Source organism: Lacerta agilis, chromosome 2, assembly GCF_009819535.1.
Source record: "Lacerta agilis isolate rLacAgi1 chromosome 2, rLacAgi1.pri, whole genome shotgun sequence".
In the NCBI taxonomy this organism is placed as follows: domain Eukaryota; kingdom Metazoa; phylum Chordata; class Lepidosauria; order Squamata; family Lacertidae; genus Lacerta; species Lacerta agilis.
This window is the reverse complement of record NC_046313.1, coordinates 59980529-60007079: the sequence shown is the minus strand read 5'-3', so window position 1 is coordinate 60007079 and position 26551 is coordinate 59980529. Positions and strand designations below refer to the sequence as shown.

Here is a 26551-nt window from a genome sequence, read left to right as displayed (position 1 = left end):
CCCAGTGACTCCCACTATCGTGGCCGGCACCCAAGGAATGTCCCCCACGTAGTTTCTGGCAAAAACCTTATCCCCGGGAATAAAAGATCTTGGTGCGTTAGCACCGCCCGGGGGCTCGGCTACCCCGAAGTCTGGATGCAACCGGTCGAGCGGAGATCTGAGGCGACGGCCCATAAGCAGTTCAGCTGGACTCCGCCCTGTGGCTGCATGCGGGGTAATGTGTTGCACGAGCAAGTATTCCGTAACTCGCTCATGCCAGTCCTTCTGGTCCAGGCGTGCCAGTGCCTCTTTCGCTGAGCGCACCATTCGTTCTGCCTGTCCGTTGCTGGCCGGGTGGAATGGAGCTGTTAGGGCGTGGCGGATGCCTAGCCCCAAGAGGTACCTTTCGAAAGCGCCTGATGTGAACTGTGGCCCGTTGTCGGAGACGAGGACATCAGGACATCCATGCGTTGCGAATAGGCCCCGCAGCACCCGGACTATGGCTTCGGTAGTGGTGGAGGGCATCAGAGCCACCTCCAGCCATTTCGAATAAGCGTCCACCACTACCATAAAGGTCCGGCCGTGAAAAGGGCCAGCAAGGTCAATGTGCACCCTCGACCAGGGTGCCTTTGGCGTCTCCCAGGTGTTGCCCTTAGCTGCCGGTGGTGCAGGTCTCGATTCTTGACACGCTTGACAGGAGGCAACCCAGGAGGTGATGGCCTCGTCCATGTTAGGCCACCAGACGTAACACCGAGCCAACGCCTTCATTTTAACGATCCCTGGGTGGCCGATGTGCAGAGCCTCAAGGACGCGTTGGCGGAGTCTTTGGGGAACCACGACTCGGTCTCCCCACAGTAGGCAGCCGCGATGAGCCGAGAGCTCATGCTGTCTGGTCGCAAATGGCTGGAACTCAGATGTGAATGGCCCTTCTGGCCACCCCCTCCACACCCAGTTGAGCACACGTCTGATGGTGCGGTCCTGGGAAGATGCGGAGGCCACATCGGTAGCCGACACTGGTGCAGCTGGGAGGTCCTCAAGCAGGAGTACCGATGAAGCAGGAGCTGGATCTTCCACCAACGCCGGAAGGGGGCAACGACTGAGGGCATCAGCATGGCCCAGCGACTTTCCCGGGCGATGAATGAGCCGATAGCTGTATGCTGCCAGAAAAACAGTCCATCGCAGCATGCGTGGCGAGAGGATCGGCGGAGTAGGTCTGTCTCCTGCAAGGAGGCCCAGGAGCGGCTTGTGGTCAGTGATGAGGTCAAAGGTTCTCCCGTAGAGATATTCATGGAACCTCTTCACTCCAGCCACAAGCGCCAGTGCCTCCTTGTCGAGCTGGCTGTAATTCCGTTCCGCCGGAGACAGCGTTCGAGAGAAGTAAGCAAGTGGTGCTTCCCTCCCATCTGGGAACCGGTGACTGAGGACTGCACCGATGCCAAAGGGCGAGGCGTCACAGGCGAGGACCAGTGGTCTGGCTTCACTGTACTGTACCAGCACACTGTCTGAGGAGAGGAGGGACTTGACTGTGTTGAAGGCCGCTGTCTCCCGATGACCCCAGGACCATGGCGCCTTCGTGCTGAGCAGGCGGTGGAGAGGCTCAGCTAGCGTTGCCTTGTGGGGCAGGAACATATTGTAGAAGTTCAGCAGCCCCAGGAACGCCTGCAATTCAGTCTTGTTCTTTGGAATCGGGGCCTCCTGAATGGCCCGGATTTTGGATGCTGTTGGGTGAAGGCCAGAGGCGTTGATGAGGTAGCCCAGGAACTCCACCTGTGGAACGGCAATCAGACACTTTTCCTTCTTCACCTTGAGTCCGGCCTCCTGGAACCTGGTCAGCACAGCGCGGAGGCGCTCGAACAGCTGCTGATTTGAGTCTGCGGATACCAGTACATCATCAAAATATGGTACCACACCTGGCAGTCCCTGCAGAAGGCGCTCCATGAGGCTTTGAAAGATGCCGGGAGCCACGCTCACCCCGAACTGTAGTCGGCGGCATCGGAACGCTCCTCGGTGGGTGACGATCGTCTGAGCTTCAGCGGTGGCGTCGTCAACAGGCAGTTGTTGATAGGCTTGGGCAAGGTCCAGTTTAGCAAAGACCTTGCCTTCGCCCAAAGAATGCAGCAGGTGTTGGACGACAGGAACTGGATACGCGTGCTGCTGAAGCGCCTTGTTGATCGTGCACTTGTAGTCTGCGCATATCCTCACCGACCCATCCGGCTTGACAGGTGTGACGATAGGCGTTTCCCACTTGGCATGGTCGACCGGCTCCAAAACCCCTTGCGCGATTAATTTGTCCAGTTGTTCGTCCACCTTAGCCTTGAGGGCGAACGGAACCCGGCGTGGCTTTAGCTTGATTGGAGCTACTTGTGGATCAAGGCTAAAGGAGATGGGTGTGCCTGTATATTGGCCCAAGGTGCCATCGAAAACCTCGGCAAATTCTTTAGTTAACTTTTCCACTTCCGCGTTGGAGATGCAGTTGATGCCGGTGACTTCCAGGCCGAGGGCGCCAAACCATTCTAGCCCTAGGAGGCTGGGCCGCGGGTCTTCAACTACCACGAGTCGGAGTGGGCCCGAGAAGTTTTTGAACTTGACCTGGAACTGGCCGACGCCCGTCACGGGAATGTCGTTCCCCTGGTAGTCCCTCAGGTGTACACGATGTCGGTCAAGCTGCCTCTTAGACAGCTTGGGCACAAGTCTTTTGATAGTGCTCCAGGACACAACGGACAGGGCAGACCCGGTGTCGATCTCCATGTCACACGGAGCTCCTTCGATGAGCACCGTGATGTGTAGTTTGCGTCGCGTAGGCGAGTCGGTTTGTCCAATCGTGGTTCCGGATGAGCAGCAACAGTTGGTGAGAGCGAAACAGTTACTGTTTGCGGACCGGGTTGACGACTTGGACTTGCGAGATGGTGAAGAGGCTGTGTTTGATGGCGTAGATCGGCAGACCTTGGCGATGTGACCCTTTCTGGAGCACTGCCGGCAGATGGCGTCTCTGAATCGGCATTTGACGCGGGGGTGGTCGCCTCCACAGCCGGCGCATTCTGATTGGCCCTTGGACTTCTGTTTGAACTTCCCGCGTTCCCGCTTCGTCTGGTGCACGTCATCGTCTTCGCTGGTTGATGCCTCGTCGCTGCTAGCCTCTTCATGGTGTACGGCGATTGGCTTTTTTGTAGGTCGTGGGCTGCTGGCCTTGCGGATCTCCTGGGCGGAGAGTTCAGCCGCTTCTGAGGCCGCAGCCTCCTCGATGGCCTTCTGCAGCGTGAGGTCTGGCTTGGCAAGGAGGCGCCGTTGCAGACGGTTGTCCCAGACCCCGCAGACGATCCGATCCATCATGGCATCGTCTAAGTCTCGGAACTCGCAGGTTAATGCGGCCTTTCGGAGAGCGGCGACGTAGTCGTTGATCGACTCCCCCTCTGCCTGGTTCCGGTGGTAAAAGGCGTGGCGGGCCGCAATTTTGGACGGCTTGGGCGCGTAGTGGCCGCGTAGCTTTTCTTGTAGCGCGTCCCACGGTGCTCTGTGAACTGCGAGTGGAGCGACTAAAACTCTGGCCGTCTCAAACACTTCGGGCCCGCAGAGGCTGAGGAAAAGGCCTCGCTTCCGCTCCTCTGATACCTCTGTTAGCTCGTTTGCTTGAAGGTAGCATTCGAACCGAGCGAGATATGAGTCCCATGATTCAGAGGCCGGGGCAAACGGCGGTAGAGGCACTAGTGTAGCCATGATTCCGATGCCGACGTGGTGGGCGATGGATGGAACACAGTGCTCTAGCCAGAACGGGCAGCTCTGAGTTGGTTCTGTTCAGTGATTTCGCTCAGCGTTTCAGCTCAGTGATTCAGCTCAGTGATTCAGCTCAGTGATTTGCCCTTGCGCTGACTGGCTGTGTGCTGTCTGTGTTCTGATGTCCATCATCCCACCTTCGTCGCCAGTGTTAAGTTGTGGGTGGACACAACAGACGACACAGCGATTTCCAAAACAGCTCTTATTTATTTGCAGGCTGGAACAGAACTGAGCTGGAGGCCTCAGCCACCAGCTTATATAGGGCTCAGCTACAACGTAACAGTAACAACATTCTGCAGCTAACCAATCCCTGAGTGTCAGTTTCTAATCCTTCATTTGCATAAGCTGACCTGAGTGAAAACCGCAGCAGAATAAACTATATACACACACCCCTGGTGGCCAAGGTGAGAACTTCAATACATAACACATAGCTTTACTAAATGTCAGCATTAACTGAAACCAGATCTTGAAGTCTTGTTAGCAGGTACAGAATTTTGATAAATTTCTGCACATATGAGTCGATGAGCAATTATTTAGCAACACAATTAAAAATATTATTTTGTTTATGGCCATCCCTGTATTTCCAGGTTGCAGAAAATCAAATAATTGACTGGTTAATAATTGTAAAGTTCCCTGGGAAAGGAATAGATATTACCATTTTAAAAGGGTTGTCATATTTCAAAAGGTTTATGTTGAATCTGTTCTGTTGGTATCTTTGAAAATCCATCTTATCTAACTGAAAATGCAGTGACTTGCTTGTGTGCTGGTTTTGAGCAGATATTTATTTTAAAGCCCTGAATGTAAATTACAAGATTCATGTGCCGGCTTATTCATTGAAATGGTTACCGTAGGTCACCCTGCAATAACCCAAGAAGCAAAAATTAGGAAAGGGTTGAGCTCCCAATTCCAAATATATTGTGGGGAAATGTCGATATCTAAATATCCACAACACATTTTTTGCTATTTAATCTTGAGTGTATTTTGTATTGAATTCAAAATGTAAATTGTGAATTAATGCATATAGCTCAGTCTTTGCTCTCACTGTGTTCAGTTAGGCTTATTTCCCCCAAATACGATTGTAGCTTTAGTAGCTGATTGATTGATCCTTAGGCATCTAAGATTCAACAGGGAGGGGTGCAGATGCTTGAGGGATTCCCTTAGTTTATTTTCCTGTTGCATTGGCTTGATCCATACCTCCTGGGCTGCTGTACAAATCAGAGCATGCTTATCCCTCAGATTTTTGGATTTTTGCAAACCGTAGTGGGGAGCAAACTTATACTATTGCTAGAGGGTCTGCCTTTTATAAATGTTTCCCGGCTTCCTTTGCAGGCAGCAGCTGACCCAAGCAGCCAAAAAGTCCAGTTACTGCTGTGATGGCATTCAAAATGGAACCACAAATGCCTCTGAGACTGCCAGGATGTGGTGATGTGCCAGCCATCCCGGGGACTTTGTATGGGGGGGGGAGGAAGATGGCTGCCCCCATGAGGGCAAACATCCTCCCCACCGCCTACAATATCCCTGGAAGGAGCAGTACAGTCATCACATTCTCTTGAATTTCATTTGCAGCCCCATTAAAATATTTGCATGCTAATTGCAGGGGCAGCTGAGCTGTCTCGAAGAGTCTGTTACAGTCAAACCTCGTATCCCGAACGCCTCCATTTTGGAACGTTTTGGCTCCCGGATGCCGAAACCCCAGAAGTAAATGCTCCGGTTTTCGAACATTTTTTCAGAAGCCGAACATCCAACGCAGCTTCCGCTCGAGTGCAGGAGGCTCCTGCAGCCAATTGGAAGCCACGCCTCGGTTGTCGAATATTTTGGAAGCTGAATGGATTACGTTTGACAACCGGTGTTTGACTGTACCTGTAAAACAAGAAGGGAATTTTTTTTAAAAGGCAGCCCTCAGACCACCCTGTAATAGTGGAAGTACATATTTTAATAAGAATTTCATTAATGCAGAAAATGGGTGGAACAGGCTTAATAATGAACATATGTGAAAGCAACACAAACCAGAATTAGACTGATTTGTCTGTTCCTAGCAAGAGGACTTTATCATATGCACATGTTCTTGGGAGTCCACCACAATGAACACAGTGGGACTTTCTGTTGAGTGAATGTTGCTAGGATCAGGTGTTAGGTGTCGTTTTACACCTGCACTCACAAACAACAGGCACTCACATAGCCAAGTGTGTCACGAATAGGTCAGCAAGTCCTCAGAAGGTGCTAGATTCTTCCTGGAGATTTGACTTGATCCTGGTTACTTGCTTGAAGAACGAACAGCAATGTATACAGCCGGCAGCCAATGTGTATGGAAGATCAGACTGCACAGATTTTTACCCTGACAGATTTCTGGCAGCAAGTCAGCAGCATGGTTGTGGTGATCTCCACACAAGAATTCAGAACCCATTTAAAGAAACAAGGCAATAGTTTTAGAATCTGCATAGTTCAGTGCCTATAGAATGGAATGTACCACTTAGAGAAGGGGGAGGAAACATGTGCTAGAACCTCCTCCCAAATCACATACAGGCCAGCGGTATTCGAACTATGCACCAGAGAACACTGAGGTGATGCATTGAAGACCATTGTGGGTTTGTGAAGAAGAAAACTGGCAAGGTGGACAAGCTTCCCTGGAACACAGCTTGCCACCATTTCTAACGTTCAACAGCAATATGCAGATGTAGGAGAGCATCTATTCCTTTCACTGAATGCTAATTCTTACAGTCCTTGCCATAATATATGTGTGTATTATGACAATTTAAAGTGTCGTACAGTGAATATTCCCTCACTCCACACTTAACTTGGGAATAAATCCCATAGAACTCATTGGTGGTTACTTCTGAGCAGACATGTGTAGGATTGTACCGCAGGGCTGCCATCCTCTGCTCACTTACTTGGGAATAAATATCACTGGAATAAGTAAACATATATAAGATAGGGCTGCATGTGATCACATCCTTGACATCCAGGTCCTTTCCTTTTCTGCCCTATTCCTATATTCCAGTTCTCCAGTTTGATATGGAGGAAAGGAAAAAAATGAAGGTGACACCATCATCACCATCAAATTATTACAGTTTTAACTCCATCTTTTTCTGAGGCATTCATAATTGCAGTCATGAGTGCTCCCCCTCCATCTTTATATTCACACCAAAACCATCCCATAGACTGAGAGATAGTGATTGGCCCAAGGTCACTGGCTGAACAGAGATTTGACTTCTCAATCCAAGACTGATGGTCTACTCACTACACCACTGTGTTTCTTCCCATGAGGTGTAGACACGCCCTGCAATAGTCTCACGTCAAACAGGGTTTTGCCGCTATTGTCATGCTTCAGAGACCTGCCCATCCTCTTTGACTAGAAGCAATAAGGGGATGACTTCACTGTGCGGACACCACAGTCAGTAAACAATGCTTCTTGCTAGCGTTTATCGATCAGGCCCCTTGAACACTGCTGCCTATCTCCAGCCTTAAAATGATGTAAACTCCTCTGTGTGAGATGTGAAGTATCATGCAGAATGCTGGCAGGAAAGTTAACAATATTATTTGTTAACAATTTTGCAATATTGCCTGTGCCTCCCCCCCCCAACCAGGTAGAAAAGGAGAAGGATTTACAATGCAAGCAACAACTCTCTGAGCAGCATGACTTGCTGAAAAAAGAACAGGAAGAGAGACTCCGAGGTGAGAGGCAAAAACCTGCTTGCAAAACATGCAAGCTTTGTTCTGTTTCCATCAAAGCACTTGGGAAACCTGTGGTCCTCCAGATGTCGTTGGACTCCAACTCCTATCAAACAGTCAGAAACAATGGGAGTTCCTACAGTACCTAACATCATATAGAGAGCCACAATTCCAGCCCCCCCCCCGGCACTATGGTATGCAAATCCCATGACAGTGTTGAGTAGGCCACCCCCCACCCTCACCCCTGGTGATGGAGGTCTGATCTGGATACGGACTACTATGTGACAGGCACAGGGCCCCTGGCAGAGTGAGGGAGAAAGGGAGACAATCCTACGTGCTGTCTGGAAACTCATTTCTACAGCAAATATTGGTGAAGTTACTTCTGCTCCCTCCCTTGGTGAGCTTTATGTTGGCATTGTAGCACCACTGGGCCAGGTATGAAAGAACTTGTTCACGGACATAGTTGTTCACAAGCATTCCCAGAACTGTTGTTGCCTCCTCATGGCTTCCTTGCTGTGTCCCACTCGCCACAAACTGCTTCCCCTTAGAAGTGTAGTGTGGGGGGGGGGGCAGGGGGACCATTTTGAAGGGGGTGCAATCAGACTGGCATGGAGCTCTGGCAGCTGAGGTGTGGCAGCAGGCAGGTTGGTCTAGTGGGCAGGTGGGTGGAGGCAGTGGGCAAGAAGCCCGTTGGAGGCGGGCTCCGTTCACCCTCTGCCCTGGGCACCAGCAACCCACGCTATGCCGCTGCAGTAGCAGCAACATGGATGGGGAAAGAAAGTGCCCTCCCTGCAGTATGATGGGAAGCATCTTCAAATCGGGAAGTAGATTGTCAAAAGGAATAAATACAGCAAGTGCCTAGAGGAAAGCAAATGACCAGAGGAGGGATTACAGAAATAATGGCACGCCAAGTGCTCGGCTCCCAGCTACTAAATGTTAGTGTCATTAATGAATTTGTTGCCTCTAGAAATACTTTGGTTATAGATGCATTGCAAGAAAAGGCAACCCCACTGCTAAAATACTGTGTGTCCATGAGACTCTACTTTTTCCATCCTGCCCTTCAGCAATGCCATGTTGTGACATTCCTAAATCAATTTTCCACTGTTCAGCTTCAGTTTTCATATTCATTTTAGGCTCTCCATGCCTTGCTATGTTGCCTATTTAATTTTTCACTTCCTCTCTGCCTAAATGCTGAGCATCTCTGTTAGAAGGAGGGAGAGGGGGAGAGAGAATGCAAGAATCCCCCTAGACCTTCTGCTGCTGTGCTGCTGTAAGGCATGGCCTGGCTTAGTGTCGCATCGTCTGGTTTAGCTCTCTCCAGATAGACCACATGTTGAAACTGTGGTTTTGCCACTTGTAAGTTTGTCTGGGAGAGATCATGCAGGATTTGCTCATTTGGTTTGGCTTAGAATTACTTGCAAATGAAGGAAGAGAGAGAGGACCACAAAGATTTCAAGACTGAGTTCCATTCATGTTCTGTCCTCCTTTTTCTCTGAATATACTCTTGAGACAAACAGTTTGATGTGTATTGAAGAGAACCCCTGGCTAGATTGGAGCAGGGCTTGTGTCTCTCACTGGTTTCTTCTGACTACAGTCTGTTGTTTCTCTTGCAGAACTCCAGAAAGCACATGACAAAGAGAAAGTGCTCCTGACCGAATCCTACCAAAAGTCCCAGTCATCTTTGCAGGTGCTGCCACTCTGTATATGCTCCAAGTCAGAGGCAGCCAACATGGTTTCCTCCAGATTTTGTAGACTTACAATTCCGGGTCATCCTGCCTGGGCCCTGCTGGATTTAATAGCTACCTGGCCATTAGGAGTTATATCTGCTACTGGCTACAGATCCACTAAAATGTGTTGGAACATAATTAATGTTATTGATGCATACAGAATAATACACACGTGCTCAGGGTGGTGGGGTCAGTATGCTTGCTGGAGCACTGATTTATTCTGCCTTTTATTTCTTCTCCAGGAGACAGTAGACAGACTGAGTTCCCAAATGAAGTCCTTCCAAGAGAAAATGAAACGGGTGGAAGAGTCAATCCTGAGCAGAGATTATAAGAAACACATCCAGGTGCCAAAAAAACAAAACCAGCCACGATCAGTTAGATAGGATTTCTCCACCTGCTTATTAACCAAGTCACAGATGTTACCTTCTTCTCTCACTACTGGGAAAACAAAGACAACGATGGGTGGCATAGTTCACATGCAATGCTAAGCCAAACCATGGTTTAACATGAACGTGCGAGTGTGTGAGCTCCTAAAGAGGAGATTGTGGCTGCTTTGGTCCTCCTTGATCATTCTATTGATGTGCTGAGCTAAGCCATGGCTTGGCTTAGTGTGTCCTCTGAACCAGGACTAATTTAGCTCTCTCCAGACTAACCCTAAGTTGGAACCAAAGCATGTACTATGGTTTTTGGCTCGTGGTTTGTCAAGGGGAGCTAAACCATAACCCTGGTTTCAGGAAACCTGCTAAGCCAAGCCATGGCTTAGCTCAGCGTAGTAGCAAAACAAACCAGGGAGGAGCAGAGCAACCATGATAATCCCTGATACCCAGTTGGTAGAACGAGTGCAGGCAGATTTTCACTGTCCCACGCCGTGTACCCTATCCAGCCTTGTGTCTAGAGGGAGGTCAACACAAGATAGAGACTGTTGCCTGGGCGAGATTTCTTCTATGCTGGTTAAACATCTGCCTTACATCAGATAAAGATCCTCTCCTCAGCGAAGTTTTGTTAGACCCCTTTCTTTCCCCAGGGCTACAACAGTTTAACAAGAAGGTACAGCAACTCGGGTTGTCAGTGGAACTTTTGCGATCGATGTCCCTACCATCTGCCAAGGCTATAATAAAAACTAGGTTGTGGGATATTGAACGCCAGGAACTAACAGTAGCAGCAAAGAAAACACATTCCCCTCTCTATTTTCAAATTTCTTGGGCACATGAAACTAACCACAATTACCTCAAATTTCTGCTTAACCCTCAAGAAAGAAGGGCATTTTCGCTGGCCAGGTTTAATTCAGATCTATCAAACCTCCTTTGGGGAAGGTTCTCAGGCAGGGTGAAAGGGGAAAGAACTTGCCCATGTGAAGACCACCTGGTAGAAACCCTTACACATATGATTCTTAATTGTAAACTATATGCACCAGCAATTTCTAGATCAACTCTGCATCCCCAAATGGAAACCAGAGTTGGAGGTCATACATTTTCTATTACACTGGGGAATGATCAGAAGCTCACCAAGTTAGTGGCTGTCGTATAGCGAAAATTTCATCTTGCGAAGCACCAACGGGGGAAGAGCAGTTTGACGAGAGAGAAAAAAATGGAAACTTTTTCGTCTTGCGAGGCAAGCCCATTGAAAAATTCGTCTTGCGAGACAGCCTTCCGCTAGCGAATGCCTTTCGTCTAGCGAGTTTTTCGTCTAGCGAGGCATTTGTCTAGCGGGGCACCACTGTAATCTATTAAACATTAAAAGCCTCCCTTTAATAGATTGTTGCATTTTAATGTTCTGTTGGAAGCTGCCCAGAGTGGCTGGGGAAACCCAGCCAGATGGGCGGGGTATTTATTATTATTATTATTATTATTAGTAGTAGTAGTAGTAGTAGTAGTAGTAGTAGTAGTAGAGAGACGTCCCAGTGAGTTCCATGGAGTTTACTCCCAGGCATAGGACCTAAAATTGTAGGCCTAGTCTCTCACATGACTGGGGCCCCTGGATGTAGTCTTGGTAGTGGCGCCCGCCCTGTGGACTGCCCTCCCACCAGATGTCAAAGAAATAAACAACTATCTGACTTTTAGAAGACATCTGAAAGCAGCCCTGTTTAGGGAAGCTTTTAATATTTGATGAACTATTATATTTTGCTGGAAGCCCCCCAGAGTGGCTGGGGAAACCCAGCCTGATGGGTGGGGTATAAATTATTGTTGTTGTTGTTGTTGTTAATGTGGTTCTCCATGAAGGTCTGATTTGCCAGCTTTCTAGTTAAGGGTGCATTTTGACATTTCTCCTGTTGTTTTCTAGGATTATGGGAGTCCCAGCCAGTTCTGGGAACAGGAACTAGAGAGTCTACATTTTGTCATTGAGATGAAGAATGAACGCATTCACAACTTGGACAAAAAGCTGCTCAACCTGGAAACAGTGGTGGGTTCGATGTACTCATTTTCATAGCTATTCCTAAGACTTGGTGGGGTCTTGCAGGGGGGACCTTGTGCTCTGCCATTCAAAACTAGCTAATTTCTGAGTACCACAAACACTTACTCTTGAGCAGGGATGGAGAACCTGTGACCCTCCAGTTGTTTGGGGATGGCATCTTTCATCATCCCTGACCATTGGCTATACCAGCTGGGGCTGATGGGAGTTGGAGTCCCATCTGGAGGGCCACAGACTCTCCAGAACCTCAATCACCAGACTTCTGTGGCTTCCTGCAGAAGCCAACACATTCCAAGTCCTGCATCCTGGCCTTTAAACTGCCCCTCCACCTAGCAAGACCAGCATCCAAGACTAGGGCCAAATTACACACAGTGCTAAATTTCTTGCTTAAAAGTCACAATTGTGAGTTCAAATGTAGATAGCAGCTATGGAGAATGTTCTTTTGATTGGGATTAGGAGCATAGTGCATGAGAAGAATTGGGGTTCGTTTCATACGCTTCCCCATCCTGTTACTATCCCAACAATATTGGCCACTTTCTTGGAAGCTGTTATCCTGGGAGGGAAACTCCCATCAACACCAGTGTGGAAACATCCCTTCCAGTGCAGCTAGCCACTTCAGGCGGGGAATTTTTGTTGGGACCACAGCAGAAGGGGAAGGATTAAACTGTCCTGATAGCATCATCAGCACAAATCTTCATGGATGAAGGATGTCTGGAGTGGACCAAAGAATATTCTAAAGACAAAACTTGATTATAGGTGTATTAATCCTTTAAGGTCTGTGGGAAGAAACATCTAGGTGAATGGAGCATGGCTGTGTTTGACAGAAGCAATTCCATGTTCAGAAAATGCTCACTGGGCCAAAATGGCCGCCACTGCAGCTCAGTTGCTTGTGAAGTAAGCTGGGCAACTGAAACTCTCTTGAAAAACAAACCGGGTTTCTGCTGTACTACTGAAGTTCTTCTTGGTAGATGGATCATATGGGTAGATAGCTCTGAACTAAAAGAGATACATGAGTCTGAATTGGCAGAGATTACATACAAGCCTACATTGCCACAGCGATCAGAGACAGGGCAGACACCAGGTTTGGTGCCTCTTGCAGACTTTCCTGAGTGACATAACCTCCAACATATTTAATAAGAAGGAGGTTCCATGCGGACACGTTCCCACAAAGTTTAAAATACCTAATTGGGAGATTTCTTGATGTTATTGCATGCGTGGAATACCTGTACCTGGGATGAACTGTGTTGCTATTGCATTTGGTGTTTGATCACACCCTTGGCCTGTTTACAGATGGAGAGAAATTTATTGCTCGAGGAGAAAGTTAAAACCCTTCAACAGGAGAAAGAAGATCTCCAAGTTCGGATGCAGAACCACATGGCAGTGACAAGGTGAGACCTTCAGCTGCAGTAAGCATCTATTTCCCACTTCACCTTGTTGAAGGGCCCTTGGGACAGTGCACCTAAAGAGCGCCCAGGGAAAGCCTATGGGTCAGGACCTAGATTCAGTGTGCTTGTCCTGCATAACCAGATGCAGCCCAGACAATTACATTGTTCTAACTGATGCTAATAATTGTGTTTTTATATTGTTGTAATCTGCCATGGGGCCTTCTAGAGAAGGGTGGGTAAGAAACCTTATAAATCACAATAATAATTATAACAACAGCAATAGGATCAGCACAGACAGCTACCATAGTAGCAAATATTTGTGCTAGAGAGGACCTCTTCTCTGATGCGCTTCCTGCTCAACTTCCTGTGTCAGTGTGCTATTGTGATTGGAAAAGTTGCTATAGAAAGAAAGAAAGGAAGAAAGAAAGAAAGGAAGGAAGGAAGGGAGGGAGGGAGGGAGGGAGGGCTCTATTAAGGGAATCTTTGGTGGTTTACTTATAGAAGCATTTTTCTGAACATTTGTAGTGTGTGCATTTCATGTTCCCTGCACCCCTGATTTCAATACCATTATATTTCCCCACAGTATTACATCTTCCCACTTCATTTGACAGAGGTGAGAAAGTGCTCATGATGAAAACTGAGGGCCACTCACTTAAGATGCGTAGCTGCCTGCTATGTGTTCATTTTTACTTACAGGGGCAAGGGAGCCTGATTCCCATTGTGAAGACAGCCTATGGGAAGCGGGGACTCTATGGAAGGGGAGGCATATCTCTTCACCTCCCAACCTGGGGCCTGAATGGAAAGCTTGGCACCAATATGGACTTTTCCCTCCCCATAGGCCCCACTTGGGGGTGTTGTGATTGTCATTTTGATCTCAGTAGAGGGAGCCTTCCCTCCTGTCTTCATAGCGGCAAACAGTTGGGGACGAAGACGAGGGGAACCGCATGCTACATGTCCAAGTTGGCCCCACAGCCTCCATCTCTCCACCGGTTCTAGGACTCCAAAGTCATTTGACTCTGTGCTTCTGCCCTGCAGGCAACTGTCCGACGAGCTCCTCACTCTCCGCGAGTCCCTGGAGAAGGAGTCACAGCTGCGAGCCCAAGCTCACCGGGAGAAGGAAGAGCTGCTGTACCGAGTGCTGAATGGCGACTCCCCCCACCCCTTCCCTATCTCCACGGAGGCAACACTCATCGCTACGTAGCATTCGGATAGGCCAGAAAGACTGGGGTGGGGCAGGGATGGGAGAGGTGGCTCCTTCCTTTTGTTCTAGGCCTCTCTATTGTCGACTAGACCTAGAACTCTCATGCTGAGGAGTGGCACCCGGGTGCAAGGACGGTTCCGGAGGTTCTGTGTGCTTTGATTTTCTCCCATAGGTGGCCTCATTGTTTTGTGACACTTGAAGAGGTTGAACTGGCCTGCCTTAGGAATAAGGGGGGCTACTCCGCATACCCCCCCCCCCACACACAAAGAGGTCAGCTTTAATGCTAGCCAAGACGTTTCTGTGTATGCCACTAAGCACTGACTAAGGGTCTTGCCCAACCCCAACCCCTCAGGGAGGTAGCAAGATTTGCTACCTCATATATATTAGGGCATGGTGGAAATGGCGGAGATACAGTGGGAATCCATAATTTAAGATTTCAGTAGATAAAGCTGTAGGTGAGAAGAAGCCATAGGATAGAAGAGAGGCAATGGAAATTTGAAGGCATAGGCCCAGATCCGAACATCCTTTCATCTGCCAGGTTTTGGAGGAACCAGAGTTCGCATGCCCACAACTGTTTTGGTCTGAGCTGGAAGAGGCAGACCGGACCACAAACATGCATTTTGATTCCTAAATGCAAAACTTTGGAGAACTCGGGCAAAAATATGGATACAAACTTCTGTGGTTGAGGTGCATTCTAGATGTTCACCCAGTCACAAAGGAGCTACTTATCCACCACAATCAACTCCTGCATTGCTGGGAGAACTTTCTCTCTCTCCAGAAAATGCCTCTGCTGTGTCATTTTCTCTGCTCGATGACCATAATCTTTTTTACATACCCTCCTCCATGATGTGTTCAGTCCCTGCCCATATGGCTTTCATCATTTCCGTGTTGAAAGTGCTGCATCAGATAAGCAGCTGCTGACACGGTTTGGGAGAGAATTGAACAGGCACCTCCTTGCGTTTGGTTCCTTTCAAAAATAATTCTTCCTTTTTTCAATAGAAGGTATTTTTGCCTGCTTTTATGAGTTCTTTATCAGTTTAGAAAACAACAGATTGGAAATGGCCTTAAAATTGCAAGCCTTCGGAAACCAAGGGATTTTTATTTTTATTTTTATAGCAATTTAGCTTCTTGAGAAGCTGAAACAGAAGATGGTGCCCTCCACTGGCTGTGATGAAGCAGTGCTAGTAGTTGCAGAGAAACGAAGTTGCTCCAGGCTGGAGAAATTAGAGGCTAAATACATAGAAGGCACACGTAATGGTTGTTTTATGGGTTTTTGTTTTTAAAAAGAAAAGATGATTTGAATTGAGACAAAGGGCGCGTAAAATGTCTTGATTCTAATCAAGAAGCATTTTATACTTCCCTGCGTGGAAACGGTGGTTTGTACTGTGTATGTGAATGTAGCATGTAGTGCAAAAACAGTGGCTCATCGCAGTAGCGACGCTCATGAAAAGCCAGTGAACCGCTGGTTGTTGCCTTGAGAGAACGTCACACAGATCTCCGCAACGTGTGGGCCACCCAGCCGAACGCAGCCCCACCGGCTGTGCATGGTGGTCAGCCAGGTATTTCCCACAGACACATGCACACACCCATTTTGGAAGTACCCGACAGACAACAAAACTAGGAGACTGTTCACAGCCGGTGGGCTGCGTCACAGTCAGTGGGTTGTGAAATGTGGGGGCCTAGTGCAAAGGCGTGGGTTCTGCTTTTGCAGCATGGCTTGGCGACAGTGACGTTTGTTTGCTAACGTGTTCAGTTCCTGAAATAATAATTCGGGCAACCAACAATTGGATCCCACCCAACCCTGAGTCTTGGCAAACCTTTATTTGTCGTTCCTCACGTATAATGCAGCTCTGTCTGCAGCAGTGAAGTGGTTTTATCTTGGAGAAACACAGCTAGCTTGTAATAACGCTGTATCTAATTGAGGCTTTCCACAAAATTTCGGTATGGTATCAGTTGGAAAATCTGTCCCTACTGTATGACAGGGTGATGATAAGTGGGAGTGAGCAACTCCTAACTAGTGATCACAGTAAATGTATCATATGTGTGTGTTGGTGAAAACCTCTCACCCGCTTATTATTATTTTTTTAAGTGATTTTCTCTCTCTTTTGCATTTATTATGTAAGTTATGAAGCAAATTCTGTGTGGATTTTATGGAATTGGCAGAGGGGGTGGAAATAATCGAAGTGACCGGGTTTCTGGTACTGTAGTTAATGCCAGCAGTTTTCTGATCTGGCCTTAGAGCTGCTAAAGGGATTCTGAGGCATGGGAGGGCTATTGTGTCAGTGGGAAAGCACATGCATGCAGAAGGTCCCAGATTCAATCCCAGCTTCCAGGTAAAGGTAGTCAGAATGGAAAAGATCCTTGCCAGAGAGCTGCTGCCAGTCAGAGTAGGCAATATGGACTAGATGGACCAGTAATCTGACTTGGCATAAAGAGCTTGGGAAGCTGTGTTATAATAAGTCTGACTATTGGTCCATCTAGCTCAGTATTGTCTACACTGACCGGCAGCAGCCCTTGAAGTAGAAATATTCCCAGACCTACCTGGAGATGTTAAGGATTGAACCTGGGACCTACTGCATGTAAAGTAGATGCTTTCAACCACTGATCTATGCTCTTCCTCAGATGCGACTTCATATAGCCCTGCGAATCCAAGGAGGTTGCTCACCCTCTCCCTGAACAACTCACTTCTTCAGAGAGTAAGCACTGCTGAGCATGTTATGTGTCGCTTGTAGTGGCAGCAGGGGCTGGAAAAAGGTAAATATTCTTCTTGTTTCGCTGTTGTAGGCTATTGGGACCACAGAGCCTCACCAATGTCCCCTTTCCCAAAGATGTCCAATATTTGAGATCTATCCACACCATACATTTAAAGCACTCTTAGATGACAGCCATGGTTTTCACCAAAGGATAATGGGAAATGTAGTTTGTTAAGGGTGCTAGCCACACAGACCTATGGTAACCAGCAGCACCCTTAACAAACTACAGTTCCCATGATTCTTCACAAAAACTTGTGTAAGAATTGTTTGAACATAGGGTGTAGATGTGACTGTCAGAGCCATCTTTCCCATAGGGCTTAGTGGTGCATCGCGCCAGGGCACCGGCCTCTCAGGGGCGCCCCAACAAGTGGGGGAGCTGTGCGGCTTTGCTGGCGGCCTCCCCTTTCCCTGCACGCCCGCCAGCTGTGCCCTGCCAACCGTAAGGCTGACGGGCGTGCAGCTTCCCTCCCAAGCCTTTGTGGGGATCACTCTCCCGCAGTGGCATGGGGGAGAGTTGTGCCCCACCAATGGCTGGCAGTGCCCAACACCTATCTGTGGTAATTTGGGAGCGCTGGGCGGATATTTGCTAAAGGCAGCCCTAGTGACTGTAGTGCTGGGTCTGCACTGTATGTCTCAGAGGACTTGTGAGGGGGGAAAGGGCAATAACAACGCTTTTTGAGGGGGGGTTGCCTCTAGCCAGCTGAAAGAATGTAGGGCCAATGACCCATCTAGTCCTGCGTCCTGTTCTCATGTGGTCAGCCAGATGCCTGTGAGAAGTCTCAAGGTGGACATGAACACAACCCCACTCTGGCCAGCTGTGATTTCCAACAACTGGTATTCAGAGGCATAATAATGCCCAGAGCACTTGAAGGCCTGAGACAGCCTGCAGGGGCACCTCTACCAACTCTTCCTGGAAGTGAAGCAGCACATAGCACAGAAGAGGAAGGCTTTTGAGCCGACAGTTCTCAGGAGAGAAACTCCTCAAAGGCTCTGCAGTCCCAGTGAAGGGAGCCAGAGTTGACACCAGATCCAAACGCTGCCTGGTGATACAAATAGCATAGAGTAGCATTAACCAGGTGGCTCTTTCAATCTATTCAGCTGGTTTTCTTGACTCACCCATTGTAGTGGCCACCATCAGGCAAGGGGTTTCTTACCATAAGCCTTCAACTTCCCTGTCCAGAATCAGAGCTGGAAGCAGGGCAAGAAGGGGTGACAGGAATAAAACCTCTCACTTGTTTTTCAGAAGAATACAGGGCCCACTCCATTACTTATGTCAGCTTTCAATACTTTGCAAGGCAGCCAGTGGATAAGCCTAAAAGTGTATACTCAGAAGTAAGCCCCCTCGATTTCACCGGTTATTACACCCAGATAAGTGTGTAGAGGATTGCAGCCTCCATCATAGAATCACACCTTGAAATCACTGGCTAATGAAATACACCTTAGCGAAGGAGACAAAGGGCAGGAGCTCTGTTTACAGTTATTGACAAAGGAGGGTGCTTATTTTGATGAGAGTTTGGGGATCTGATCCAGGCATTGGCTCTCTCATTTCTATGATAGCAAACAGGGAAGGGTGTTTTGTGTTTTTGTTCATTTAATGATAACAGGTTTTATTATTATATTACTCAGCCTGCTGCAATAGCATGAGAAAGTTGTAAAATGGCGGCTGGTGGAAATTTTCCAGTATTGCAAAATGAATGTAATTTCTTGCAGCGTACAAATGACTGAAATGTACTTTCCCTCCCATTTCTGAAATATACTTGTTCTTTATAATGGGGGGGGGGGGTGTTTGGCCTGCTTCTCTGCCATCCTCATAACCTCTTGATTTATTTCTTGGTCCCCTGGTGCATATCCTTCCTTCCTGATAATGGGACTGTAGGGTGTTGTGTGTGTGTGTGTGTGTGTGTGTGTGTGTGTGTTTTGTTTGCTGGAAGTGGGGTGGGGAGGTCATGAGAATTGGGAGGGGGAGACTGAAAGCTGTTCTCTCAGTCGCCTCCCAACATGTAATTGCAAGCTTCCTATGGCTGTGGTCCTACACATATGCAATAGAAGATGGGGCCTTCTGAATTAAGCGGGACATCTTGAGCACATGTTTGGGACCCACACAACTGTGTACACACAGCCCTGACTTCTCCATCTGGCTATTTAGTCTGGGGATATGGTTTATAGGAGCCCACTGCTACACGCATGGAACACTTGGATCCAAGCCAAAGAATTTAAACACCCTTCCCTGATGGGTGATGCTTCTGAAGACTCTGCAGCCTCTAGTAAAAAAAAAACTTTATAGTGAAGAGCATTTCAGTTCAGTGGAAAATCACTGGGCCTGCACCTAAAATTGGCTACTTAGACCTAGAGAGGAAAAACAGGCACCCTGGAACTTGTTACTTAGAACCAGTTAAGAAGTGCAGATGAAAATGGACATCGTAAATAACTGGGTAAAGTCATAAAAATAAAATAAACTGATGTTGCTAAAATGGTCAGTGCCTTCCTGGAAAATCTCTGGTTGTTCTACCTCTAATTTTCACTAAGTTTTCTTCCTACAAAGCAGCATTCAGTGATGCAAATTGCTACCTGATAAAGGTTTTACCATCTCCACAAGGGCCAGAGCAGATGAGATGGCTAGAAATCCCAGCTCTACATTTTTGTCCAATAGGACCTACCAGGTGGGTATGGATGTGGGTAATACAGATTTGGACTGTAGTGCTGGGGCACTTTAAAAAATAATAATCCCCTACTTACTGAAATTCTGCTTATGAGTAGTGTACCTGCCTTTGAAACTGCTGTTGCATGTACATACATATATGCCCTAACAGGGCGTATAGCTGCTGGCAGGGATCTTAATTGGGAAAATTGCAGGGTTAACTCTTCATACCCAGACAAATGGTCCAAGGCTGATATATATAATGTTTAAAGAGAGGTGAGATCTGATCATAGAGCTCAATAATTTCGTTTGGCCCTGTGAATGAAGATGTTCACACAGAGCCAGAATTCCCAAGACAGCATTTTTCTGGCAATAGTCATGAATATCTTGGAGCGTTTTCCTGTCTTTCACAATATCCCTGTGAACAAAAAGGTACTCTCTGCCTTTGCTTCAAAAAGATTCCTCCTACTTTAATGAGTCAAACATGAAAGGATAAAGGACAAAATAAGAGAAGGCAACTGTTGATTCCCTTGGTTTTTGATGGCAGCCTCTAGTCTTTGGATTTCCAGTAGGACCTGGACTTTCAGCAGTGCAGGACCAGAGGCAGTTACCCAGACTTTGCCTTCTTCGGGGCTGGTGAGGCTGGAACCAAGCGAATGCGGGTGGACACTGCAGTGCCTCCTTGCAGATTTTCAGCAGTGCAGGTATACAAACCATCATCCACAGCACGTGCTTCGTCAACGTAAAGGATGCTCTCGGATTCCTGCTGCACCTGCCCACCACGTCGCACCAAATCTGTGCGTTCGCGGATGTAGGGTGGTCTGCCAATCTGAAAGTGAAGAAGGACATTATTTGAGAAACATGGCAGATCACATGGTAGTCAGTGCACAAGAGAGTTTAGCAGTGGCTTTTCCCAGTATGGAAGTCTAGCAACACCCACTCCTGTAACTTGGAAATTATTCAGGTGCAAGCAAACCACATGACAAGGTTGCCTGGTGTTTATCTGCAGAGGAACAATTTATGTTTTCATTCTGCCTCTGGCCTACTCATTTGAGGTCAGGCCAATCATTATTCAGCTTGGCTTTGTACGCTCTTATTGGCTAGGTTTGTGGGTTGGGCTAGCCTTTGTTCAATTTCTAAGGGGGAAATTCCACAGATCAGCAGGAAAGGAGACGGGCTTAAAAGACCTGTACTGTTATAGTACAAGCCACTTTTCTTATCCCACACCCACTCACCCCATCAGCAACCTGTTACCTACTTGCTCTCCTGGATAGTCCCACGTGAAATCAACAGCAATTTCTGGTTCCCCAAAGACAGTGCACGTGACATTGAAATTGTCTCCAGCACGGAAGGAGGCCACTGAAGCTCTGATAGCTGGCTTGGGAACTGAAGAAGGATCTGCAGAGTTGGAAATAAAACACACACACAAAAAATATCAGCATATAGACATCAGTTTCTGCCACTGCCCCATTGCTCCTTGTGGAGTTGTTAGATGGGCATGGCATGGCGAAATTCTACAGTTCTCCCACTTGGAGCATAGGCTGAATGGAAACGAGGCAGTGGATACTGAATCTGAGGCCTCTCCCACACTCTCTCCAGCCTTAGCGATTCTCTGCGACAAGGCCTTGCCTGTGAAGCCTTCTAAATCTGACTAGTAGCCTTTGTGCATGTCCAGCAATGGGCAAAGATTGCATCAAGGTGTCATTGATAGAATAATGACTCCAAATTTTGACAGGTGTCCGCCATTACCGGGATGCCCCCATGTATAAGACGCCCCCTATTTTGGGGAAATCAAATTTAAGAACATGGGAGGAGATGGCACAAAGTTGTTGAGCTGTTTCGGGGGAGGATTATCCAGGGTTGTTTAGCTTTTGGGGGGGGATGCCGAAAATCACCTGCGCAATTGCCACAGTGTCGCCCAATCAACACCACCCATTGACGCAGCAACCAGTAACATGCACAATAGCCGCTGACAGCCATAGCAGCAACAAATGAAACGTCCACCCTATGCACTACCCATATATAAGACTTTTTTGCATGCTTTTTTAGAGGGGGGTAACTAGTCTTAATACACAGAAAAGTACAGTACTTCTTGCCCGGAGAAACAGGCCTCATTCAGTGGACATCGTGGAAAGTGACAATACTTCCCACTCCCTTCTCATAGACTCTCCCAGGCTCTGCCTGGGTCCTGATTGACTGGGAGTTGTATATAAAACATTCTAAATTAGGTTAGAATCAGTTTTGGGCTTTCCTTCGCAACCTGTGGTCAGCAAACCAAGGCTCCTTTTCCTTGATCGGCATGACTGAATCTCCCTGATCATAAGCACATCCCTTGGATAGAATTAACACACCTGCATTCTCATAAGTCACATTCCCTTTTGCAAAAGAATGGAACTGTTTGATGAGATTAACTTATTTTATCTCTAAAGCAGCCACATACCCTTTTGGGACAGTTTGGGCTGAATTAATTTGAATTTGACAACCTGAGTTTTAAAAAAACATTAAAATGAAAAAAGGCAAGCAGATTGGTGGACTTTTCTTTCTCCCCCACCCCCCTCTCTCTTATACACATATACACACTTGGGAGATAAAGAGATGGAGAGATAGATGATTAATTGTTAAGGCAACTTACAGTTCACATAAATCAGCATGTATTTTGTGGAGATCTGCCTCACCCCATCCACATTGGCCATGCAGAAGAGGGAGCCAGCATGGGAAGGTTGTGGGCGGTGGATGATGAAGCCCCTCTTCACATCATGCGAGATGTCTAGTCCATCCACAAGCACTTTCTCGGGGGGGGAACTCCCTGTGCAGCGTCACTTTGGCTGCTGGATTTGTCACCTGGCATGCAGGAGGGTGGGGTGGTTTGTACGCAGCTGAATCACTTCATAGTAATCTTCTGTGGGCACAAATAGCTCCTGAGGGTCTGAGGGGAAAACAGAAAAGGGGCGCTTGGATGTGCAGAGACAGCGTCTTCTCCTGGGCAGGGCCATCGATTATTGTCATCTATAGCCCTCTCTATAAAAAGCCACGTGCAATCATTTGTCAAAAAAGATGCTGCCCTCTCAACGAAAAGGGTTCCCAGCTTTTGAAATGGCGCTTTTGGACTAATCCCCAGGCCATACCCACCCCCCTCCACAGCCATTTCATTTACCAGCCCTCCTCTCACCCTCCTGAGAGTTTTGCCTAGATGGACCGAGGAAGGCTGGTGGTGTTGTGTGTTTAAAAGTAGCCAACTGCACAGAAGCAATATTCACATTTGCAGCTCCACCCAGTTTTCTTCTGGCCCCGCCCAGTATTGTCAAGAGACCCTCAAAAGTGTGTGGGGGTATCTTAGGAAATAATGGCTAGGAAAGGGGAGACCAGAAGCAGGGAGGAAGAGGTCCACCCCACCCCCCGGCACCTTAAACCAAGGAAAAAGCCTGGCCTGTGAAGAAGATGAATGTTTTGCCCATCTTGTCCTCTCCATCACGACACTCGCTGTCGCGGCACTGGAAGGACCAGCAGCTGTACTCGCCCGTGTCTGCCGCGGTCGAATTGGCGACGGTCAGCTGACTGTGCCTCTCAAAGTGTTTGATTCTGAAAGAGAGAAGGGCAAAGATGAGGCAAGGAAGCGCTTTCCCCTCCAGACCTGGGACGTTCCATCCACAAGCACGTTCACCACGGAATGCAGGACCACGTCACATCTATCCGACACAAACCGTTGCCGTCAATATGCTCACCGCAGTCGCCTCTCCACGTCGTCATCCTCCAAGTAGGGAGGGTATCTCCATTTGACAGCCTTTCCTTTGCAGCGCAAGTCGAGGGCTTCGCCTGCTTTTAGCACCAGCGTGTTGGACACCTTCTGGAACTGTCCCTTTGCCACTGCCCTGTTCAGAATGGTCGGCTTGCCTTCCCTGGGAACAGTCATGGCTTTAACTTGGCTTTTCTTTAGAAACTTTGGAGTCCCCTGTTTAAGTTTTTTACTTGGCACTTTGGGAAATTTGGAGCCACTGGCTTTCAGCTCCTTCGTGGCTGCCTTCTCCGTAGCTTTGGAAGGCTTTTCTTTTTGGCATTCAGCTACGAAGAGAAACATTTCTATGAAACATCACAGTAGTGGCCTTGACCTTCACTTCATATATACATGATATAGGACTGGTGTCATCGGTCTCTTGCACCAGTCCTATTTTTCAAAACTTTCTATTTATGAACGTCATCTTGCCACACCTATCAGGACTATTGCCAGTTGAATTCAAAGAGTTATCTCGGAAGTCGAATGCCTTGCGAGTCAAATGTTTAGGCTCCCAAACACTGCAAACTCGGAAGTGAGTGTTCCGGTTTGCGAACGTTCTTTGGAACCCAAATGTCCAACATGACCTTCCATGCTTCCGGTTGGCAGGAGCTTCCTGCAGCCAATCAGAAGCTGTGCCTTGGTTTCCGAATGTTTTGGAAGTCAAACGGACTTCCAGAACGGATTCCGTTCGACTTCCGAGGTACCACTGTACACAATACACTAACAGATATTAAGCTTTCCCAAGTGCATGACTTCCAACTGCTTTGGACTACAACTCCCATCAGCCCTTGTCAGTGCTGCTGTGCTGGCCGGGACTGATGGGAGTTGTAGTCCAAAACTGCCAGAGGGCACCGGTTGGTGGTGGCATGGTGCACATGCATGGACAAGAGCCCCCAGTTGGCTCCACTGGTACATTTGCACCCCCACAGACCTTGCTGCCACCTTTACTCCTCCTGGCAAGCAGCAAGCAGCGACTCACCTGACAGTTTTTGCAAAATGCATGTATCCACAAGTGTAGTCCAGCCAAACCATGACATTCTCAAACGATTTTTGATATACCCTATTCAGCAAATCTTCCAGAGAATGTGATTCTGCAAGTTTGCTGAGCAGCTTTGTTCTTATCTGCCCTTCACCAGAGGTTTACCTAGGGGTTGTTTCGGGGCAGGGGCAGATACTCAAAAATGACCTATCATACTATGGAGTCTATGAAATATTTGTGTGTGACAACACAGTGATGCTGCGATGATAAGATCAAATGCGGGAGAAGCTTCCTATCCTTGCACCATGACACAAAGGCGTTTAGGGTTGTTTTGTCCTTCCTCCTCACATTGCCCTCACTCTGGACTCTTCGAGTATTTGGGTCATGTAAAATGTGGTCATTTCTAATGTGATTATTATGGTAAAGTGGGTATTTTCTGTAGGAGGGTGCCAATACAGCTCCTTGCCAAGGATGCAAAGGAGCCTAGGTACGCCTCTGCCCTTCCCATATTTATAGTAGTGTTCCCAATTGTTTGGACGTGTAGGAATTCTACACTTGCAATCTAGTCCAAGGCCAGGTCAAAGCTCAGGAGCTGATCTCTACCACAGATTGGCTCCCGATGTACAGCAGCAATGAGAGGCTGTGGGTGTTCATGCTCCCCACAAGAAATTCCTTGTGTGGGAAATGGAGAAATGCACTGAGCATTTTAACATTTATTTTTCTGCTAGAGAAGGGAGAGGAATCGTGGGAACACAGAGGGGAAAAGGACAAAGGGAAACATGACTTACCCCAAACAAAGAGGAGGATGAAGCAGCTCAAAACAGCCAGCACTTTGAAATTCATCCTGGGACCATGACACAAAGGCGTTTAGGGACGAACCAGACACAAGAAAATATGTCTCTGCACAGCCAATTTACAAGTGGTGAAGTTGCTACGTGCTGCTGCAACTTTCACAGCTTAGAAGAAATCTCACACCAAAGTGTTCTCCTTGGTGGGCGGGGAAGGCGAGGGGGTGGGTAGTACAGGGAAGGCAGGAGATTTCAAAGCAAAGCAAACTCATGGCTTGACCCTTTCAACAAAATCCCTTTCACACATGAATGCCGCAAGGGTTCAGGATCCTACAGAGGAGGTGAATAGGCCCATTCAGTGCAGCACTCTGTCAGACGCGCTCCAGGCTTAAAACCAACAATTTCCAATTACAAAATATTATGGCTGATCCCTTTTCAGATGCATTCCACAGAAAGCAGTGGGGGGTAGGCAGAGAAAGTAGTTGATGTTTCTTAGATTTAATGAAAGTAGCTCAGGCGAGGACCAGTGCCTCTCTCCATTAGAGATGGAAGAGTCTCTTCATTTCTGTTTTCTCAGTTCTTCATTTCTCTAATATTCAGTTGTCCACATTTCCACATCATTATGAGATTGTTTATTTTTAAAAGTCCTTATAGAGATTTCTCAGCGTTTTAGTTTGGATTTCCCATAGTGATACACATTTTGTATATTTTGCCCATATACTATTCCCCCAAGCAATGTGTTTTTCTATGTTACTTTCACTAATGTATTTTCTATGTTACTTTCACTAGGGTACATACTGTTCCAGGAACTCTGAACCAGATAGGAATTGAACCCAAATTCTCCCACCCTCCTCCTCCAAGTACAGCTCCAGAGATGATGTAAGCTGCAAGTATTCATCAGATCCTCTGAATACTAAGATGAGATCCTTTAATAAAGGACAGTATACAAATGTAACAAAGAAATTAAAATATGAATGCTTTACAGCATCTTTAAAATGAATGTCTTACATCAGATCTTTTGATATACTGGACATATTATGCACATATAACTGGTAATCTGTCTTAAACTCTGCTTAAATTGGAGTTACACTGGCACACTGGCCCTGCAGCTTACCGTATTTTTTGCTCCATAAGACGCACTTTTTTCCTCCTAAAAAAGTAAGGGGAAATACCTGTGCGTCTTATGGAGCGAATGGTGGTCCCTGGAGCTGAATTGCCCAGGGGCCAAAGCAGATTGTGCTTTTTATTTTACAAAGAGAAAAGGGAGTGTTGAAGGACCCGCTCAGCAGCTGATCAGCAAGAGATCGGGAGAGAGATAAGAGTCCCCGGCTCCCTTTCCAGCCCCGCCCTCCTTTGTTGAATGTGCTGCAGAGGGAGGTTGTGTGTTTCCCCAGGACATGTGACTGGCTGATTAGATTATCTGTCTGGAACAGTAGAAATGGCTCCCTTTCCTCCAAGATTTTTCAGAAATGTGAGTTAA

General features: G+C 47.5%; 2 protein-coding genes across 2 annotated transcripts in view; one reads left to right on the top strand and one right to left on the bottom strand.

The window, feature by feature from the left end:
* Positions 1-15551, top strand: part of CCDC69 (coiled-coil domain containing 69) — a 35882-nt gene extending 20331 nt beyond the window's left edge. The window contains exons 4-9 of the mRNA XM_033140315.1: positions 7335-7422; positions 9033-9106; positions 9389-9490; positions 11427-11546; positions 12846-12943; positions 13976-15551. Of these exons, the coding sequence (XP_032996206.1) occupies positions 7335-7422; positions 9033-9106; positions 9389-9490; positions 11427-11546; positions 12846-12943; positions 13976-14141 (648 nt within the window). The 3' untranslated portion in view covers positions 14142-15551. The remainder of the gene's footprint in view (positions 1-7334; positions 7423-9032; positions 9107-9388; positions 9491-11426; positions 11547-12845; positions 12944-13975) is intronic.
* Positions 15552-20029: 4478 nt separating this feature from the next.
* LOC117041469 (platelet-derived growth factor receptor-like protein) lies at positions 20030-25128 on the bottom strand. Its single transcript, XM_033140314.1, is given in 8 exon segments — positions 20030-20361; positions 20791-20930; positions 22165-22330; positions 22332-22381; positions 22384-22458; positions 22960-23111; positions 23255-23591; positions 25072-25128. Coding segments are annotated over 8 exon segments (1197 nt in total). The 5' UTR covers positions 25127-25128; the 3' UTR covers positions 20030-20139.
* Between the last annotated feature and the right edge of the window lie 1423 nt (positions 25129-26551).